At 52.3% G+C, this 15,624-nt stretch overlaps 2 protein-coding genes across 2 annotated transcripts; one reads left to right on the top strand and one right to left on the bottom strand.

The window, feature by feature from the left end:
* Window positions 1–5,828: 5,828 nt before the first annotated feature.
* On the top strand, window positions 5,829–7,280 carry TLX2 (T cell leukemia homeobox 2). Its single transcript, XM_045549918.1, has 3 exons — window positions 5,829–6,228; window positions 6,693–6,930; window positions 7,044–7,280. The coding sequence occupies exons 1-3, from the start codon at window positions 5,829–5,831 to the stop codon at window positions 7,258–7,260; spliced, it is 855 nt and encodes a 284-aa protein (XP_045405874.1). The 3' UTR covers window positions 7,261–7,280.
* Window positions 7,281–8,952: 1,672 nt separating this feature from the next.
* DQX1 (DEAQ-box RNA dependent ATPase 1) lies at window positions 8,953–15,284 on the bottom strand. The gene is made up of 11 exons (XM_045549933.1): window positions 14,951–15,284; window positions 14,497–14,690; window positions 13,710–14,094; window positions 13,136–13,369; window positions 12,944–13,043; window positions 12,680–12,838; window positions 12,405–12,596; window positions 10,501–10,620; window positions 10,142–10,332; window positions 9,628–9,818; window positions 8,953–9,411 (listed from the first exon to the last, which is right to left on the bottom strand). Exons 1-11 carry the CDS (start codon window positions 15,185–15,187, stop codon window positions 9,255–9,257), a joined length of 2,160 nt encoding a protein of 719 aa, XP_045405889.1. The 5' UTR covers window positions 15,188–15,284; the 3' UTR covers window positions 8,953–9,254.
* Between the last annotated feature and the right edge of the window lie 340 nt (window positions 15,285–15,624).

A 15,624-nucleotide genomic window follows, 5' to 3' on the forward strand; every position in this document is an offset into this window, starting at 1 on the left:
GTTTCCTGGGGCTTTGCGGAGTCTCGGAGAGGAGGGTGCAGGGTGAGGTGGGAAGGGAGAGATCCCCAGGGACTTGGTAGTGATCTTACCCCCCTATTCTTCCCCTGCTGCCGGGGATGGAGGGGGGGCAGGCCCTGTTAATGATGATGATTTAATCATCGGCGCCTGCGGAGGCCTGGGACAGACTAATGCAGAGCAGATGCCGAAGGAGGAGGGGAGGACGACTAGGACACTGCCGCAGACAGACACGCTTTGGCAGCGAGCGCCTGTAGTAGCATAGGCCCAGCCCCGCACTTGGGGAGGAGGGAGGGGGTCCCGAGAGCTTGTACACCGATGTCCCTGAGCAATTATAGTGGGATTTTAAAAAGAATAAATTTACTGTGAGGTATTAACAACAAAGACAACTGGAGATTCAAAGGGAAAGATCCCAAATGGAGACCCCGAAAGACTTTCTGGAAAAAGTGGGACTTTGTGTGGGCACAATTTAGACACGGGAAAGGGGTGGACGTGTGGTGGAATAGAAAAGAATGGGAGTGGAGGGGAGTGACCAGAGAAGGACAGGAAGGAGGCCAAGGTGTGGATTGAGAGTGATTAAAAAGCAGGGCCTTCGGGCGCGGTGGCTCACGCCTGTAATCCTAACCCTCTGGGAGGCCAAGGCTGGTGGATCGCTCAAGGTCAGGAGTTCGAGACCAGCCTGAGCAACAGCGAGACCCCCGTCTCTACTAAAAATAGAAAGAAATTATCTGGCCAACTAAAATATATATAGAAAAAAAAATTAGCCAGGCATGGTGGCACATGCCTGTAGTCCCAGCTACTCGGGAGGCTGAGGCAGTAGGATCGCTTAAGCCCAGGAGTTTGAGGTTGCTGTGAGCTAGGCTAATGCCACGGCACTCACTCTAGCCAGGGCAACAAAGCAACACTCTGTCTCAAAAAAAAAAAAAAAAAAGCAGGGCCTTAAGAAGTTGCCTGAAGGCAATTGGGAGCTAGCAGACCTTTTTGAAGGGAGGGTGTTATCCTAAGAACATTTTTATCATGTATTTTATTTAACATATTTTATTTTATCCTAAGAACTTTTCAGAGTGGAGTGAATAATCAGCGAGAAGTTTAGTGATTTATTAATCAACTGTTCATTACAGCCACTGCCTACTCACCTCCCTGGTCCAAGCTATCATCATCATCTCTCCTCTGATTGCAGTGGCTTCTTGACCGCTTTCCTTTTGCCTGCCTTTGCCCCTCTTCAGCCTGTTTTCAACATAGCAGCCCAGAGTGATTCTGGTAAAACATGAATCAAAAAGGACACACGAAAGTTTTTGAGGTGATGGATGTTTATTGTTTTGATTGTGGTGATGGTTTCGTGAGTGCGTACATATGTCAAAACTTATCAAACTGTAGACTTTATGTGTTACTTATACCCCAAAGCTGTTAAAAATAAAATTGAAAAATTAGGTTTCATTTTACTGTTTAAAACCCTTCGATAGCTTCCCTTTCAATCAGAATAGAAGCCAAAGTCCTTACAGTAGTCTACAAGGCCCTGTAAAAGTCTCTCCAGCCACACTGGACCCCTCACTGTTTGTTCCACAAACACACTATCCTCCCATTGTGTCCCCAATTTGAAATGTTTGGATAACCAAATGGCTCTCTCCTTCTTTCAGGTCTTTACTCTATGAGGCTTCTGTGATCACTGTAGATAAATAACAACCCACTCACCTTTTCACTTCCTTGCTTTATTTTTCTTCTTAGTGTTTATTTGCATTCTTAGCATTTATTATTTAATATATTTCTCATATTAGAAATATTTTCTAGTTTTTTAAGAAAATATATTTTCTAGTTTTCCATCTGTCTCTCCCATTAGAACATAAGCTTCTCAGTGGCAGGGATTCTTTTTTTCCCTGTTGTGTTCACAGCTGTCTCTCCAGTGCCAGGCACATAGTAGGTGTTCAATCACAATCTTCTGGATGAACAAATTAATGAATCCAGGTTGTAGTGATGACAGCTAAGATTAGGGAATTTAGCAATAGAAATGGAAAAGAAGGGCTGTATCTGAAACATTTCAAAGGAAAATATAATAGCAGGAAGTAGCCAGGGACTTTGTTTGGTAGGCCTGGGTAAGAGGGTGAATGAGGAGCCTGGGAGGGGAGCATGTCTTCCAACCTGTTGGACTTAAGGTGGCTGCAGGGAAGGCAGGTGGACCTGGCCAGAAGGCTAGGAGAGTGGTGGGGCTGGAGTGTCAGAGCCAAGGATGGAGGTTTCAGAGTTACCTATCTGAGTGTGTGCAAACCTGAGCAGATGTAGAGATTTAAAAAAAAAAAAAAAGCTTAACTCTGAGTTCTGAAAAATGCTCACAGTCTTCCGTGGAAGAAGCAAAATCAGTGGAGGAAAGACATAGCAGTGACTGTGAAAGTCTAAAGATATAGAATAAGACAATATTACAGAGGCTAAAAAAAAAGGGACATTTCAAGAAACAGTGATCAATAAAGTAAAACATGTCAGAGAAGTCTTGGAAAAGGGATACAGGAGACTAGAGCTCTCTTGAGAAGGGGTCAGTGTAGTGAAGCCAGCTTGCATTGGGTTAAAACAGGAATAAATGATGGGGAAATGGAGGCAGTGGGTGTGGGCAGTAAAAGGGAAAAAAAAACCCATAATTTCTCTTGAAGAGTCAGGCAAAGACTTTGTCCAAATGATACAGATCTGAGATAGTTGAGGGTAAGAATGACTGAATCAATGAGATAAATGATGATATAGGAGTGGGGACCATCTGGAATGAAGAACACTGCACCAACAACAGGAAGGAGAGGAAGAACGAGCCCAGGTCAATAGCTTGGCCTCTTTCTATGAAGCTGCAGGCTTGAAGGACTGAAGATTTAAAGAGTTGAGGGGGGTTGGGAACAACACAGGATATGGTGAGACAGATGCAAAGCAGTTATGAGGGGCACTCACCCCAGTGCCTCTGTCTTCAACATGGACTAGCAGGAACCAGCCTTTCCCTGGGAATCAGAAAATCAAATAGGTGGTGGCAAGAGACATGCCAAGCTAAGCCAGGAGTAGTGGTATACCCACCTGTAGTCCCAGCTACTTGGGAGGATGAGGGGGGAAGATTGCTTGAGCCCAGAAGTTGGAGGCCAGTAAGATCTTGACTCTTAAAAAGAAGGGGAAGGAGGAGGAGGAGAAGAAGAAGAGGAGGAGAAATTCCCAGGACTGTGGCTGACAGAACTGGATGCCCTCTGTTCTTGAAGTAAGACGCTAAAAACCTTTTTCAAAAAACAAGCAAACAAACAAAACTCCCCAGATTTGCATGTACTACTGAGTTTGTGACCATTCTCCTCAAATGATTAGTTGGGTAGCGGTACCGTCTGAGCAGACCTCAAAAGGTAGGGATGTACAGGTCTGCACAATGTTGCCATTTTTTTTTTCATTCATTGATTCATTCGCCCCTCCCTTCAGAGCAGAGAAAGGAACTGGCAAACTCCTTTCTGCAGGCCAAACCCCTTCAGAGGCTGTATTTCTTTGCTATCTCCCTAGGGTCTCTGTTCCTATCCTGGGGGAGTCCAACCTTTGCTATCTCTCTGAAGGTTTTGCCTGAACAGCAGAGGCTTCATGCTTCTTTGTAGTCCTCTCTACTGCTGAGAAAGGGTGCTGGGTTTTTGTGAAGGGACAGGGGAGGTTGTTTGTCTTCTCCACCAAGATAAAAATACAACTGCCAAATTGACAAGAGCCCCACCCTCTTTCAGAAGGGACTGTGAGCTGGACTGAGGAAGGGCTGGAGAAAATTGGATGATAGAGGTGGGGGAGGATGTCACATATTACTAATACCTACTGCTTAATGCCCCACCACCAGTCTTGGTTCACCGCCTTCAGACCTAAGGCTTATGAGAACACTGCAGGGCTGGTGGAGAGAGCCCACTCCTCTTTCTTTTCCTGCCCAGATGCCCAAATATCATTCCTGGTTCCCAGGAGAGAAAAGACCCCCTCACCCTGCCCCAGGCACCAGGCTGCCGGTCCATCTGCTGGGGAGAAAGGAGGGGCAGAGTTTTTCCTAGGGGATCCTGAAGAATCAATTGGAAGATCAGTACTCCCAGGGAGACCCATTTACTAGACTAAGAAGGCATTTCGGTTCACGCGGGAAATCAGCAGGGTGGAGCTGAACACTGGGATGGGCTGGGGGTGAGGGTCAGGGCTGGCACAGTGGGGCGGGGTCCTTTGGCCACCACGTGTCCGAGGCAGGCTGAGCTGTTCTTCAGTGCCCACCCGCCGGCGAGATGGTAGAAGCGCCCCCCTCCCTGCGCCTAGTCTCACCGGCTCGGAGGCGCCAGGGCCCCCCCGGGGGCCGGGGCGGGCCGGGGAAGGTAATGTAATTCTGGCCCAGCTAACCCGATTACGGCGGCCTGCACCGGGCAGGGCGGCGGCGGGGGCGGGTCTAAAGCTCAGGGGCCCACCCGGCGGGGGTCCCATCCCGGGGAAGGACGCAGAGTTCACACACTCCAAGCTTCTGGGTCCGCGGCCAGAGGTCACAAGGTCACCGAGCGGCTTCGGTCTTTCCCTACCTCCCTTCTCTGACACGCTCCAGGCGCATTTTCTGGGCTTGGGTGGGGTAAAGTGTCTATGGGAAATTAGGTGGCTGAGATCCTCCCAAGGCCTCAGTGAGGTCCCACGTGTCGCCTGTGGCGAATTCGCCCTCCCGCCTTTGTGGGAGGGAAGAGTATGTGAGAATAGACTTCCTAGGCGCAGAATGGTTCCACGCTGCGGGCCATCTGCATTTGCGGTCGAGAGTAGACCGCCAGCCCAAGTTTCCACCGGCCTGAGTTGGCCTGGGTTGAGCCATGGATCCGCTTTACACTGATTTCGGAAAATCGAAATTCTAAGAAATGCAGGGCACCAATTACTGGTTCAACCGGACGGGGCTTGGGGGCCCTACAGGAGAGACCAGGAGATGCACCAGAATCGCCGGCCCAGAGTAGTTGTCCCCGCCCTAGCCCACCCGACGCGCCTTGCCAACCCCTTCCCACACCTGTCCTCTTCCTGGGCCTCCAGCTCGCCGGGCGCCGTTCCCCAGCCGCTTCTTACGCAGCCAGGAAACCACAACGAGATTTGGTCTTCGAGGGCACTTAGGCGGGGGCCACAACGAATCCAGGAGTTGTCAAGTAGGATCCATCGGGAGGTGAAGAGTGGGGGCTGGGTAAGGAGGCACCTGCGGAGAAAGCCGGTGAGGCGGAGACAGCCCAAAGACAGAGGCCAGCGAGGATGGAGGCGCGGTGAGCATCTCCGCTGACTCAGCGGTCCACGCTGGAGCCCCTCCCGCGCCGATCCTCGTCCCTAAGACTCTCGCCCCCTGCCCCCCTCCACCCTGCCCCGCACATCTCCGCCCTCCGGTCTTCCCCCGCGCTTGGCACAAACAGACGTCCCTTCCCCTTTAACGGCCGGGCCCCGCCCCTGCCCTATCCCCAGCCCCCACTACCCACCCGGGGCCGATCTGTCAGTCACTGCCCAAGCCCGAGCTGGCCAACCCTCTCCACCCAGGACTCGGGCAGCCGCCCCGGCAGCCCAGCGTCCATCTGCGCTTCAGAGTCAGTAAGGGAGCTCCTGGGGCCCCAGCTGGCCGCGCTCCCCGGGATGCGAGTCCCCGCGCGGACGCCTGGCAGCGGCTGGCAGGGGCGCGGCTGCTCCCGGTGCACTGGGATGCTGCCGTTCCGGGGGCCCCGGCGCCCCGCCTTGGCCAGTCCATCGGGCCCCTGAATCTGCCGTCTGGAGCGCGCCTCCGCCGGGCTCCTGGAGCCACCCAAGGCATCCTCCCCAACCGCCAAATCTCCTGAGGTTCTCCCAGGCCCAGACCCATGGAGCCGGCGATGCTGGCTCCACACAACCTCCCACACCACGAGCCAATCAGCTTCGGCATCGATCAGATCCTGAGCGGCCCCGAACCCCCCGCGGGCGGCCTAGGCCCGGGTCGTGCGGGCCAGGGCCATGGGGAGAGTGCGGCGTTCTCGGGTGGATTCCACGGAGCCTCAGGCTACGGTCCCGCTGGCTCACTGGCTCCGCTACCCGGCAGCTCTGGAGTGGGCCCGGGCGGCGTGATCCGCGTCCCTGCGCATCGCCCGCTCCCTGTGCCACCGCCCACGGGAGGTGCGCCTGCAGTGCCTGGGCCCTCGGGTTTGGGCGGCGCCGGGGGCCTAGCTGGACTCACCTTCCCTTGGATGGACAGCAGCCGCCGCTTTGCCAAGGACCGGCTCACGGGTGAGGTTGTCCCACCCCCTCACCCCTAGCATCATGTCCCACTCTGACCCCGTTTCCTCATCTCTTATCTTTCTGCTCCAACTCAAGGATCCCTTTCATACCTTCCCCCAGATCATCCCAGAGGATTTATTCCCCAACTTGGATTTCTTGGTCCTGCAGGTGATGGGGAGGGAGCTGCCGTCGGTGCCTCGCGCCCTCCTCTGCAGTCCCACTGTCCACAACGCGGGGAGGGTAGGGTGAAGTTATGGGGAACGTCTCTCCCTCACCCAAGGGGGAGAGCCATTTCTTCTGAGGGTCTTTCTGGTCTAGAGGCCTCTGCTGACTCGGGACCGAGCTTGAGGCCAGGGAAGGACCGGACGCGGGAGTGGGAGTTCTGCGGCCCGGGCAGCCGCGCTCTCTTCTCAGTGACACCTCCGGCTACCCTGCAAACCCTGCCCTGCTCTGCTCTTTCTTCCTCCCGGTAGCCGCGCTCTCGCCCTTCTCCGGGACGCGCCGCATAGGCCACCCGTACCAAAACCGGACGCCCCCGAAGCGGAAGAAGCCGCGCACGTCCTTCTCCCGCTCGCAGGTGCTGGAGCTCGAGCGGCGCTTTTTGCGCCAGAAGTACCTGGCCTCGGCAGAGAGGGCGGCACTGGCCAAGGCCTTGCGAATGACCGACGCACAGGTCAAGACGTGGTTCCAGAACCGACGCACCAAGTGGCGGTGAGGCGCTGCGCGGGCGAGGGCGGACTGGGGCCCCGGGCCGCGCCAAGGGACAGAGAGGTGCGGGGTGGGCGAGGGCTAGCCTCGCTGACCCCGCGTCTTCGCCCGCCCAGGCGCCAGACGGCGGAGGAGCGCGAGGCGGAGCGGCACCGCGCGGGCCGGCTGCTCCTGCACCTGCAGCAGGACGCGCTACCGCGGCCCCTGCGGCCGCCGCTGCCCCCGGACCCGCTCTGCCTGCACAACTCGTCCCTTTTCGCGCTGCAGAACCTGCAGCCCTGGGCCGAAGACAACAAGGTGGCTTCGGTGTCCGGGCTCGCCTCAGTGGTGTGAGCAACGCCTGCCCAATCGGCCAAGCGCTCTTTTCAGGACTGAGGCGCAGCTTGGAACCCTGAGCCCCGAGCGGTGGAGCGCGCGGCTCCCGGCGCCCATGGTCTTGTGGCAGCCGAGCGTGTGAGGAGCAGCAAGCCCTTGAGGCTATCATCGAGGGCTCCGCGGCCACCGGCAGGCTCCCAGGCCGGCGTTGCGCAGATGCCGGGCGCGCTCAGACATTGCCTTTCCCGCCATTTCCCGCTTCACAGCTGGCACCTGAGGCGCCGAGAGGGCGGGACTTGCAGGACAGTGGCCAATGAGGTGCGGGAAGGGGGCCGGGCTGGCCAATGGGAGCTGCTCTCCTGAGAGACTCTGGATTCTTGGAGGGTAGGTCGGGAGCTGGGTTCTGCGGGCGCGAGCTGCATTCCGACCTGAGCTGAAGGGCGGTTGGGTCTGTACCAGATATGTGAAGGAAGGAAAACGCCAACAATGGCGGAGCAACGGAGGAGGTGCTGAAGCTCAACAGTCTGGGGGATTGTGACAGGAACCAGAGGGTTGTCCACGCTGGGCATCTCATCCCTCAACTGTAAAATAATCGCTAAGGATTCCTTCCTGGCTTTGAGCCTCATGTTGTCGTATGCACTCAGCCTGCTGGCCACGTCCTCCCTCTTGAGCCTCACAAAGCGCCTGGGCGGTAGGCGAGACAGACGCTTGTCCACCCAAACCAAAGAGAAAATCAAGGAAGAAAATATGGCTCTGGTGTCGCACAGGGAGGGACAAAGAAGGGAGAGGAGGAAACAGTGGATAAAGTTAATGCGCAAGTGGAGTTAGGGTGAGCAGAATTTGGCAAATAATTTGGAAGTGATAAACCTAAGAAGAATGACAGATTGCAAGACTGGAAATGTGGAGGATAAGGAAATCAATGGTGCTGTGGATGATAAAGGGGAAACTGGGAAAATTGGAGCAAGATTAACTTTATAGGCAAAACTAAATGCTAGACCTAGAGAGAATAAATACTGGAAAACTGCCTTTGAGGGAAATCAGTTGACATTCACATATAGGTGGAGATAGATGGAATTATGAGAACAGATAGACTCTCCAAGGAGGGAACTCTGAGGAGAAAAGCAGAGTTCTAAGGACTAAAAGTAAAGCTTTCTTTCCACCATATTCTACAAACATATTTACAATGTGCGAGATGATGGAGAATACCAAAGTTAATGGTCCAAGGACAGAAAAGGGGATGGAGTACCCAGCTGGAAAGAAAGGAAAGCATGATGGCTCTGAAGTTGTTAGAAAGACTTCAGCTGTGGGTGGGCCAGGGGATGTTGAGAAGCTTGTTGATGGAAAGTCGAATTAGGAGATGGTTGCAATAGCCTTCAGGTTTTAAAAGGAGTAGGATTTAAATTTTATGAGGAAGAAAGGGAAGATTTTTGTCTGAGTCCTCTAGCACCCCTGTTCTTCCTTACCTGGAGGCTGGAGCAGGGTGACAGAGAGAAGAGAGGTAGGGCCAAAGACCAACTACAGCCAGTAGACTCATGTTGTGTGCTAGTGACAGCAATGTTGGCCATAGCATGAAGGCCTGACCAGAGGTGGGAACCAGGCAAGAGGCTACAGCTGGAAGAGTTGGCCCTCGATCTTTGATGTAGTGTCATCTCTGACTTATGGGTGTTGTATATGGTGCTGCAGAACCAAACTCAAATTTGGCATCATAGAAAAATTTTTTATAGACCAAAAAGGAGTACAAGAATGTGTTTGGCATAAGTTGGGGGGAATGGGGGTATGTCAGTCCCTCTCCATTAAATGACAGAATGCTAAGGAAAGGGTCCTACCTTATGTAGACTGAGGCTTATCCCATTCTCTCCACCCTCACTCCACCATTTCTTTGGGCTCAGGTTCTAGGATTTACATTTGATCCTAAAAGTTTGGCTTCTAAATCAGGCTGGCTGCCTTGATGCTAGCCTGAGGGAGGATCTAATGTGATGGGATGAGTTCAGCTCCTTCCTTAGGCAGGCACGTTACTGCAGGACACAGGCATCTCTGAACTCCTGGGCAGAGGAAGATTCACTCCCTGTTGAAGAATCTGCCATTTCTTCCCTTAGCTGGTTCAGGAGGTCTCTGCTCTCACTGGGGGGCAAGTTACTCAGGAAGTATGGAGGGGCCAACTCCACCAGCCTGACAGAGAGAGTCACAATTAGATGATCTGTATCTTCTTTTAAAATGCAGGCTCTTAAACTTCTCACCACTCCTTCCACAAATCCTCTCTCCTCAAATCATATGTTGTTATAAACCACTAAGATTCCTTCTTCTTAAGTCTCTCTAACTCACCAGCAATCATTTTGGCCCCAGGGAGAGGAGTGGGCAGTGTGGCAGAGGTGTTAGGGAACTTACATCCGTGGTTGAATCTCGGAAACAATGGAAAGGCAGTTGTCTTTGGATATGGAGAAACTGTGGTAAAGCACCCATGGTGGGGGTCTAGCTGGAGCCCTGCGGCTTCTGTAGCAGCAGTAGGAGGAGAGCTGGGCCACATGCTTATGGGTTAGGAGCAGGTAATTTCCAGTCCCGTCTGTGTCTCGGGCCACCTCATTGAAAAGCAAAGATATTGATGGAGTAAGTAAAACTGAGGTGCCAGATAATAGAAAAAAGAAAAGGGGCTGAGAAAGAATTAGTAAGGGTGGTAAGAGTATTAAAAGTAAAGCATTACCTCTAGGTGTTGTCTGGTACCTACTATGCAATATGGCATTTTCCACAGACTCTTGTACCCCAAAGACTCAAAGGAAAAGTTCTTGTTCTAAAGAAGCTTTGAATGGCCACCTGGACCCCAATTTCAGAGGTGGCATACCAATATTTGTTCTTTCTGCCCTTTGCTCCTTTTATCACCCTCACCCCAACCCTTTCCCCTAACCTTGAGGAAGTATCCTGACACCAGTGCTTTCTGAAGGTCTCTGCGATTCTGCTCAGAGCCAAAGGCTGGTTGGGACAGGGGAAGTTCAATTCGCTGCATGAGTTCTAGGAGCTCTCCCCGAAGTTTACGGGCTTGGCACAAAGCTGCCCAGTTTAGACCTCGAGCCTGGCACCAAGCCTCATCAGTTCCACCTAAGAGAGGAAACAGAACAGCTACAACTAAAGTCCTTGAGACTCTGAAAGAACCCAACCCTTGGCCAAAGGGCCACCTCTTCCTGGGCACAGAGATCTGTCAGCTGGTTGCATAGCACTCCTCTTCTTTGGAAAATCTGTGATTCTGTAACAAGATGCATAACTCACTTTGTATGAAGGCTTCATACACCTGGATGAGAGAGCTGTGGTCACCATCCACATGCTCCAGGGCTCGACGCAGGGCAGCTTCTTCTGCACAGAGTGGAGGATGGGTAAACCCAGGGGCAGCTGGAGGCAGAAGAGAGAAAGGCAGTTTTGGGGAATGAGGAAGGATAGTAGAGTACAAGTAAAACATCAAAAAGGTGGAAGTGTTCCTTTGGGAACTTTATTCAAAAGACATTGATAATTTTTAGGTGCTATGCACTTTATTAAACATTGAAGATAAATGAAAGACAGTCTCTGCCCTTAAGGAGCTTAGAGTCTGATGGGAGAAACCAACAAGTAAGCAGACTTTATAAGCATGACAGGCATATATATGTGGTACCATGGAAACAAAGAGAAGGGTACCTAATACAGGCTTTAGGGGTGGTGGGGACAAGGGTGACATGGAAGAAAAGGACAGGGACCCTTGGGTCAGTATTCGAAGTTTGAGTAGGAATTAGCTCAGTGGAGAAGGGGCAGGGAGAATGTTCTAGTCTATGGGGACAGCATGGCACAGAACTTAATAACATGGCATATTTGGGAACTGCAAGCCACCTGGTGTGGGTGGAGGGAATGACATGTGGCAGAATGGCAGAAGATAAAGCTGGAGAGGTAGGTATAGGCAAGGTCATGAGAAGCTAGATGTGCTGTACAAAGGAATTTACATGTATCTTGAAGGTAAAGAATAGCTGTTAAAGAAGAGTTTTTAAGTAAGAGAGTCCATGTGTTTGAAAAAGTTCACATGACTCATTAGGAAACTACTGAAGGAATCTAGCTGAACAAGGACGAGGCCCTAACATTCACTCTGGCAGTGAATATGGAGAGAAGCAGAAGAATTTTTTTAAAAGACATTTGGGAGATAAAAGCGAAAGAACCTGTAGAAAGATGTCTAAAATGATGGTAATGGAGCAGCAGAAATGATAGTATCATCTGAAGCCGAAAATCCAAAGCGTGGAAAAGATTTTGTGGCGAAGGTGGTGAGGGGGTAGTTTAATAGAGTCCTTGAGTTCAGTTCTGAGCTGAGGTGCTGTTGACTATTTTGGTAGAAATTCCCATCAGGAGTTAGAGCAATTTCTCTCTCTCTCTCTCTCTCTCTCTCTCTCTCTCTCTCTCTCTCTCTCTCTCTCTCTCTCTCTCTCTCTCTCTCCTAGTAGAATGCTATTATTGCCTGAGAGATACAACACACAAAGCTTGGAAATTTTAAGGATAAAGGTAGCTTCAAACCAGGAGTGTGGATGAATTTTCTCAGAGAGCCCAGGGAGTGAGAAAACAAAAGGGGTAAGAATAGAACCTCGTGGTCCAACTTACAATGCATAGGCAAAGGACAAAGAGCCCATGGAGATTAAGGGAATGGCCAGAGAGGTAGGATGAAAGTCATGAGGAGTGGCATCACGGAGGCTTAGGGAGGCAGTTCCAAAGTGGAAACAGCACTCTCAAGTGTCAAGAGAGTCATGAATAAGGGCTCAAAAGTGTCCATTGGGTTAGGTATCTGGGAGGTCACCAGTGAGCTGAAAGCCATTTCAGTGGTACGGTGGGCCTGAAGCTGATATACGGTGGCACGTAAGATGCTAGATAAAACCAGATAGAGATTATGCTGTACAGCAAAAGGGGAGCATAGGGTTGAGGAAAAGGGGGCTATGAGTTTTAGCAGTAACAGATAGCAGAGATTTAAGCATATCAAGGGACGAGAACCAACAGAGAGAAAGGCTAAGTAGACAAGAGAGGGATTAGGTGATTAAGCCTGTTTCTTTAGGTGCTGTGAGGGCAGGAACTAGAGCAGAGAGGGAAGGGCTGGCCTTAGGAGGACCAAAGCCCAAGGGGAAAGGCTGAAGTGGGTGCAAGAGCCACTGATTTATAGGAATGATTTATACCAGTGAGCATAGCAGCCAGGGTGAGCATCTCATCCACACAGTCAAACTCGCATGAGGCCAGCAGGGCTTTGGCCAACTCAGGGGGCAGGGGGAACTCTGATAGGATGACACCCAGGTCTGACAGGTTCCCATCATCATCCAGGGCTGCCAGATAGTCTAAGTCTTCCAGGGCCTGCATCAGTGCTTCTGGAGCTGGTGAGGAAACAGGGATATAGGGTGTGAGATATCAGAGCTGGGGAGTTAGATGGCAGCACTTGGGCAGGAGGGATGCTCACCAGGCCGGTCCAGGAAGTGACACTCCCCTGGCTCTACAATCTGTCTCCTCTTTAGTAGTAACACCAGGGGGCTCAGATTCTCCTCACATACCCTGGGTCGGGGCAATGGGGGAGCCTCTAGTTTTAAGAAGGCCTGAGGATACAGGCAGAGGCAGGATCCTGAGGGGAGAAAGACGTGAGAGAGAAGGCCACTGTAGATTCCTCAGGGTTTGCATGGTGGTGACTCTCTTTGTGGTTGATCTCAGCAAGAGCAAAGGCTCTTACCTGGTGGGAACCCTCTTGCTCGTAGTCGTCTTGCCTCTGCCTGACACTTGCTGATTGGCCTCAATACTTGGGATTCTGCTCGGATCTGAGGATTGTAAACCTGTCGCCCGTCCCCCCAACCAAAGCCAAGACAGATCAGAGTGGGCCATTTTTATCTTTAGCCCCACTCCCCCTCATCTCCTTCTCACTCACACTTCGGAGCTCCAGTCCTGAGTCAATGACATGTTGGATGGAAGGGAGGGAGAAGGAGGAGTCAGCCAGCCAGTGAGAAACCACGACCTTTCGGGCACCCACGTCTATGTCCTCGTACACAGCCTGAATGGCTTGACCACAGCCTGGGTGAAGGGGCAGCACCCGTGGTGGAGGCCCTCGGAGAGTCAGGGACTCCACCTCCCTGGACAAGGATTCACAGCATAGGGAAATTTCCTAAGGAGAGGGGTGGGGCATTAGGGTGGTGCTCACCTTTTGGGGTCACAGACCCCCTTGAATGGCCCTTCACTTTGAAAAAATGCACATGCTCATGAAATTGAGGGTGTTATAATTTCAAAGTTTCACTGAGCAACAAACCTCTGCATTGGCGGGAATAAAAAAGTGAGTGGTAGACCTCTTTACCCTGAAATCCTTGAATTTTTCCCCAGGACCCCAGAAGAGAGTAAACACTACAACACCATTGTCCTAACAAGCACTACTCCCAATTCCCTGGGACAGGACAGTGGTATAAATGAGTACCTCCTTTTGCAGTCCTTTTATTTATTTATTTTTTTACCTCCTCACTGGGCAGGTATATTAGCACATCTCCTGGAGTCTCCTTCCGACACAGCTCAAGCACTGCTTGGCAGGCAGCTTCCACCCGATCGGTAGGGACAGTGTCCATGTAGACAGGAGTGGGACTCCTTCCAGGCTCTCTAGGTATGTGCACAATAGGAGGATTGCCCCAGAAGGCTTGGAGCTTAGGTTCAAGGGCTGGATCAGTAACCACAACCACTCTGGGGTCCCCTGGAAGGTTTCCCAGACTGGTATCTCGTAGTAGCCCCTGGAGCAAATCTGAGGCCATTGAGCGCTCCTGAGCCTCATCCAGCACCAGCACATCCCAAGCTCCAGTGCCCCGGGTTGAGGCCACCTCCTGCAGAAGCAGCCTGTCCCAGCAGAACCTGTTGGCATTGGTAGTGGGCAGAGGAGTCAGTGTCGACACTAGCCAGCCCCAGAAGCCCAGGGGAATTTCTCTCCAAGGGGCCTAGATTTTGGTATTAAAAGTCAGAAAAAGATGCTGTGATTGACTTCCTTTGCCTGTGGACCCATAACAATGACCCCATAATCCCACTGAGAACACTTTGTTCACAAGCTACACAGCTAGGAAATGAGATTTTTGTGATGAGACAGGTTGCACGTCTGAGGCCCCTGGCTGGGATTCAAGGGCTTAATTTAGCTGCTGTACTGTGCGTGATTTGAAGGGTGAGTTGGCCTGAGGGAAAGTATGGTGAGATGTTAGAGGACTGGGCGTTTCTACTGGATGAGGGGAATTAGCTTCGAGTCAGCCCTGTAGATGGCCCCACCTGAGCAGGGTGTTAGGCCCTGTGCAGTCCTCCTGGGGTATGCTGTATCCAACCTCATGACCCAGGGTCAGGTCCATCTCATCAGCAACCCGCAGGGCCAGGCTCAGGGCTGCCAGAGGGTAGGGCTGAGTGACAGTAACCTGTCCCTTCCGGAACCCCCTGGCCAGCGCAAACTCTGCACACCACTGAGGGATCTGAGGGAGAGGCAGAGAGGGACAACCAATCAGGGAGACCTAGTCCTTCAGTCAGAAGTGCCAGGGGAACTATGGCCAGTTTAATCTTTCTTTATTTGGGAAGTCCCCTAGTCTTTCACCAGTGCCCTGTGGAGCCAGCCTAACCCATCTCCCTTTGCTTACCTCCCCCATGACCCCATGGCAGCCCAGCACCCTCCTTGCCCAGGGAAAGGACAATTCCCTAGCTCCTCCCCTTGTCCAGTCCCCAGAATCCCCTCCACCTGCGTGCTCTTGCCAGAGCCAGGCTCCCCGGACACCAGCACCACTCCAGTGGGGTTACTCTCCAACTGTTCCAAGAAGATAAAGCGAGCAGCCCAGATAGGCAAGGCCCGGCGCTGCTCAAGCAGCTCGTAGTAGCGGGAAGAGAAGGGGAGCCCATCAAAGGGGTTCACAGCCAGTTCAGACTCCCCAGGACTTGGGCCAGACTCTTCTGCCAGCCTGAGAGGCTGAGAGGCCATGGTGGCTGTCCAGCAAGACCTACATAAGGCAGGGCAGTCATTAAGGCCTCATATTTGGTGACTGACAACATCTTCCCAACTCAGCCCTGATACCTAACCTCTACCCTCAGGTGATAATGCCCTGGGGTCCTCCATCCTTCCCAGCATTTCTTGCCTGTCAGGAAACAGTGTGTGGTGTTTTGATAAAGGACTATCAAAAGTGGACTATTACCCTGTAGTTGGGTAGTATGGAAATCTTGCGGCAGGCAGGGGGCCTCAGGGGCAGCAGGAATTATGTGAGACCTAGTAACCTGTGGGAAGGTCCTGAGGGGAAAAGGATAAAGAATATGGGGGGTAGGGAGGGACAGCAGGGCCACAAGGATCCTGGATTCAAACCTGCTTGCAGCTCTGAGACGCGTCAGGATGGCAGTCAGTTCCAGACTTACGCAGCCAGTCAC

This window comes from Lemur catta, chromosome 4, assembly GCF_020740605.2.
Source record: "Lemur catta isolate mLemCat1 chromosome 4, mLemCat1.pri, whole genome shotgun sequence".
Classification (NCBI taxonomy): domain Eukaryota; kingdom Metazoa; phylum Chordata; class Mammalia; order Primates; family Lemuridae; genus Lemur; species Lemur catta.

Bases quoted from the DNA above. Each gene is read 5' to 3' on its own strand.
- TLX2 (XM_045549918.1), top strand. From the start codon at position 5,829: ATGGAGCCGGCGATGCTGGCTCCACACAACCTCCCACACCACGAGCCA. The intron at 6,229-6,692 runs GTGAGGTTGTCC...TCCTCCCGGTAG, and splicing joins TGCCAAGGACCGGCTCACGG to CCGCGCTCTCGCCCTTCTCC. The intron at 6,931-7,043 runs GTGAGGCGCTGC...TCGCCCGCCCAG, and splicing joins AACCGACGCACCAAGTGGCG to GCGCCAGACGGCGGAGGAGC.
- DQX1 (XM_045549933.1), bottom strand. From the start codon at position 15,187: ATGGCCTCTCAGCCTCTCAGGCTGGCAGAAGAGTCTGGCCCAAGTCCT. The intron at 14,095-14,496 runs GTGGGGCCATCT...CAATGCCAACAG, and splicing joins GGGCCTAACACCCTGCTCAG to GTTCTGCTGGGACAGGCTGC. The intron at 13,044-13,135 runs GTGAGTGAGAAG...GACGGGCGACAG, and splicing joins CAGGACTGGAGCTCCGAAGT to GTTTACAATCCTCAGATCCG.